At 39.2% G+C, this 4,414-nt stretch overlaps 1 protein-coding gene across 1 annotated transcript in view; it reads left to right on the top strand.

The window, feature by feature from the left end:
- LOC102202852 (plasma kallikrein-like) overlaps positions 1 to 2,159 on the top strand; it is a 6,005-nt gene extending 3,846 nt beyond the window's left edge. Inside the window, exons 5-7 of the mRNA XM_013915817.1 lie at positions 106 to 368; positions 1,204 to 1,352; positions 1,639 to 2,159. Coding sequence (XP_013771271.1) covers positions 106 to 368; positions 1,204 to 1,352; positions 1,639 to 1,974 — 748 coding nt within the window. The 3' untranslated portion in view covers positions 1,975 to 2,159. The remainder of the gene's footprint in view (positions 1 to 105; positions 369 to 1,203; positions 1,353 to 1,638) is intronic.
- Positions 2,160 to 4,414: the final 2,255 nt, after the last annotated feature.

Raw genomic sequence — 4,414 nt, 5'->3', positions numbered from 1 at the left:
ATATATTACTGCATTTGTTACTATGGTGACTGTTATAATGGTCAACATAAGATGCTATGAAAATAACTATATATTTTTTTCCGGTTTTTTTTCCGTTTTGTCAAGACTTGAACTCTCCTTCACAAAGGTCCATCTGGGTCGCCACAGCCAGTCAGGTTTAAACCCAAATGAGGTGACACAGACACTTGAAAACATTGTTTGCCATCCCAAGTACAACCCTTTAACAATTGAGAACGACATATGCCTCCTGAAGCTGTCGGCTCCAGTGAATTTCACAGACTACATTCAACCCATCTGTTTAGCCTCTGAAAACAGCACTTTCTACAGTGGGACCAGCAGCTGGGTCACTGGTTTTGGTAGTACGGCAAGTAAGTTACAAAAAATTTAATTTATTTTACTTTACTTACTTTATCAAGGTTCAAAAAGAATAGTGAATAGTATGATGTACATTTTGGAGAAGGTGGCTCTAACAAGAAGACATGAAGCTGAGCTAAAGATGTCTAAGGAGCTTGTAAAGAAAAGCATCTGGACTCCTTTAAGTGGCTTGAAGACGTTTCAACTCTCATCCGAAAAGCTTCTTCAGTTCTAGAGTCCCAAATTTAAGCCCTGTGGCAGTGCCCCCCCAAGAGGGACAATGGACCCCCTAATGATCCTCTATCTAATCACATGAGCCAAGGGGGGACACTCTTGAGGGGTCACTCCCACAAGGCTTAAATCTGGGACTCTCAATCATTTGACCTTAGAACTGAAGAAGCTTCTTGAATGAGAGGTGAAACCTCTTCAAGCAACTTAAAGAAGTCCAGACGCTTGTCTCCACGTTCCTTAGACTATGATGACCTGGATGACTGAGAACCTTCATAGACATACTGAGCTAAAGATGTTTCGATTTTCATTCATGAGACCATCAGAGGGACAGCTCAGGTTGAGCGGTTTGGAGACATAGTTAGACATATGGTTTATACAGTGGAGAAGAGGTGCACAAGAGGGAACATGGTGGACAAAGGGTATTGAATATATGGAGCTGCCATGCAGGAGAGAAAAGAGCAAGACCACAAAAGAGCTTCATGGGTGTAGAGGAGGACATAGCAGGAAAGAATGCTAAGAATAGCACGAGACTGAGGCAGATGATCCACAGTGGAGGGAGAAGAAGATGGTGCTGGCTTCTTTAATAAAAGCTCTTGCATTTGAATTTTTTCCAATTAGGTGATGGTTCACTTTCCAACATCCTGCAGGAGGTGAATGTACCAATAGTGGGAAGCAACGAGTGCAAATGCTACTATCAAGACTTCAGTGAGATCACAGAGAACATGATCTGTGCTGGGTTAAAAGCTGGAGGGAAGGATTCATGTCAGGTAACACCCACTGTTTGTTTACAAGATAGAGTGGGATGTTAATACAACAAATGCTGCTAGTTACTTTTTAAGGAAGTAATGCATCATGTTACTTCATTAATTCATGTAGAAATCATTTGTTACACTACTTGTTACATTACTGCACCATGGCCTCTTACTCAGACATGCAAATAATCTGTTTCATGTTGACACGATCCATACTTCACCAGGATTGATCTTACTGAGACAAGTCAGGACTTCTACAGGACGCCTATCTGTCTGAACTTTTATCAATTTCTTTTTACAGGGAGACTCCGGGGGACCACTTATGACAAAGAAAGAATCAGTCTGGGTCCAAAGTGGAGTTGTGAGCTTTGGTTATGGCTGTGCTGAGCCTATGAGACCTGGGATCTACACTCGTGTGTCCCAGTACCAGAAATGGATCAGCGACACCATCACCGGCAAATCACCAGGCTTTGTTACCTTCACCTCGCCAGGCACTGATAGTGATTTAGACTTCACTTGTCCGATAGATGACAGTGTGTTTGACAGTGGTGAAAACCTGATCCACTTCACTCACTTCACCTCTCTCTGTGTTCTTGTTGTGTTGCTCCAAGTGTTTGTTGGAAGTGATGGAATTTAACTCATCACATTTACTCAAGTTCAGCATTGAAGCTTGAAATAATTTTTCTTTATGAAACTTTATAACCTAGAGGTGAAGGCTACACTTTTTATTCCAATAGATTTATGGGGGAGCTTCAGTTTCAACTTACCCAATTTAGGATTTGAGTATTTGAGAATACACAATCTAAAATGTTTATAAATGAAGCACTAGGTATGAAAGTAATGGTAAATACTAAAAAAAAGTTGAGTCAGTGAGCATATTAGACATTATAACACAGAATAACTTTTTATCTGAAAATGTAACATGTTTACTTATCTCTACTGTCTAAAATATGGTGAATTGCTTTACTTTGTCTTACTTCATTTTAATCATTTAAGACATTTTAATGATTAAAGCAGTGGCTCCCAAACTTTTTTTGCTAGGCTCCCCTTTGTTTTACAAGAAAAATGTTCGCGCGCCCCCACTCTTCTCGCACGTGCACGCGCACGCACAAACACATCCTCCAACCACACACACCCACATTTTGCTCCATTGCGGTTTCTTTCACACCTCAAACATTTAGTAAACAATTAAACAAATACAAGTAATCTGGAATAAATTACAGGTAGTAAGAAAATAAACTACCAGGTTTTAGTTGTTACCAATTGTTTGCTAGTTTAGTTTAGTTTTAATTTTTTTGAAAATCCTTAGTTTCAGTTTAGTTTTGATTAGTTTCAGTTATAGTTTTAGTTGTGTTTGCAATAATTAAGTCTAACAAAATCCCGTTTCATCATATCAGTCATTCTCTTCTGCTTATCCTTGGGTATGTTGCCATTCCAGCTACCATACCCTGCACCCTGGACAGGTCACCTGTCTGTCGCAGGGCTAACACGCAGAGACAGACAACTCACATTCCCACCTATGGGTTCTTTAAATAAATAAATAAATAAATAAATAAATAAATAAAGGCAGATGAACAACCATTGATACCAGGCAACTATAAAATGTATATCTTGGCCCCAATGAGACTATTAACTCTTGTAGCACTGGGTGTTCGTAATTTTGGTTCAAGTGAATTGATAAACTTTTTGAAGGCAATTGACTCACACAGTTATGTAGATGGCCCAGTCCTGTTGTCTCGGGATGCATCACGCTGCCTTGTCTGGGGTTAGCTTCTGTTTCTGGGGATGAGGGTTGAGTGTGCTCCCTTACCTTCTCAAGGTAAGCTAGGTTAGCCTTCTTGTGTGAGCTTTTCAAGTGCACTTTGAGGTTTGTGGGATTTTTTTCCCTTTAGAAATGTCCCTCATAATTTGTCTCTTTCCACTACAAGACACTTGCTTTATCCAAAACACAGTCATATTCAAAGTAATCCCAAACTGGACTCTGGCGCTTTCTCCCGACTTTTCCTGACACGATTCTGCACGTGGACGGAGCAGCAACACAGACGACTCGACTAACGTACTGCCACCTGCTGGCATAATTAGACAGCAAGAAAAAAATCTGTAAACTAAACTTCATTTTCACCCTTGACTATTGTATGACACGCACACATCAATGAAAACTAAACACATTTTTGCTATAAATTCAGTTAATTTTAGTTAGTTTTGTGAACACTCATTACAGTTTTAGTTAGTTTTCCTTTTTTTAAATTTTATTTCCGTTAACGAAAATGTTTTTTCACATCTAGTTTTCGTTAACAATAATAACCTTGTAAACTACTAACTCTTTTACGCTCTGTTCACACCTACACGGGTATTTTTGAAAACGCAGCTGTTTTGTCCACACGTAAACGGCGTTTCGAATCACCGAAAACTGAGATTTTTTTTAAACTAATTTTTTGCGTTTACGTGTAGACGAGGAATACAGAGTTCATCACCCAACGTCAAAGGTATGTGCCTTTTTTTCACGTCATGCTGTGCGCCACGTTATTGTTTACATGAGATGAATTTCAGAATGGCAGATAGAGACAAAATACTGTTAATCTGACTATCTGCAGGTTTTACAGCTTACATATAAACATGCAGTTACTGTCCCTCCATTTAAAAAGGCAGAGGTGTCACGGTGTGATTATTTTACGTCTAGTTGTGTTTTTTCATGTGTAATAATATTCAACATTGCTATCAATGCATGTTTCAAAAAATGCCTCTCTGTGCAAAATGGGTTTAAAAACATAAACAACTGTGGGATCCTGTTTGTCCGTGATTTGAACCGGAGAACAAATTGTGGCAGGATCAGCCTGATGTTATTTGTATCCCACTGTAACTTTATTGTATAAAGAGCTAACATCTCCAAAATGTGTCAATCAGTGTCAATCAATGACCAGATGATGGATCAGTAACTACGACTGGATTGTGTTTGTTCTCTCCATCAGATTCCTGTCAACTCAAAATCGACACAAACACAGTATGTCATGGTCCTGGGCCATGTGGGCCCAGTATTCTTAGTTTCTTGTATTTTTGTATTTCGTTCCTTATTTAGG

This window comes from Pundamilia nyererei, unplaced genomic scaffold (assembly GCF_000239375.1).
Source record: "Pundamilia nyererei isolate P.nyererei 1_Seehausen unplaced genomic scaffold, PunNye1.0 scaffold00370, whole genome shotgun sequence".
NCBI lineage: Eukaryota > Metazoa > Chordata > Actinopteri > Cichliformes > Cichlidae > Pundamilia > Pundamilia nyererei.
This window is presented reverse-complemented; position numbering and strand designations above follow the sequence as displayed.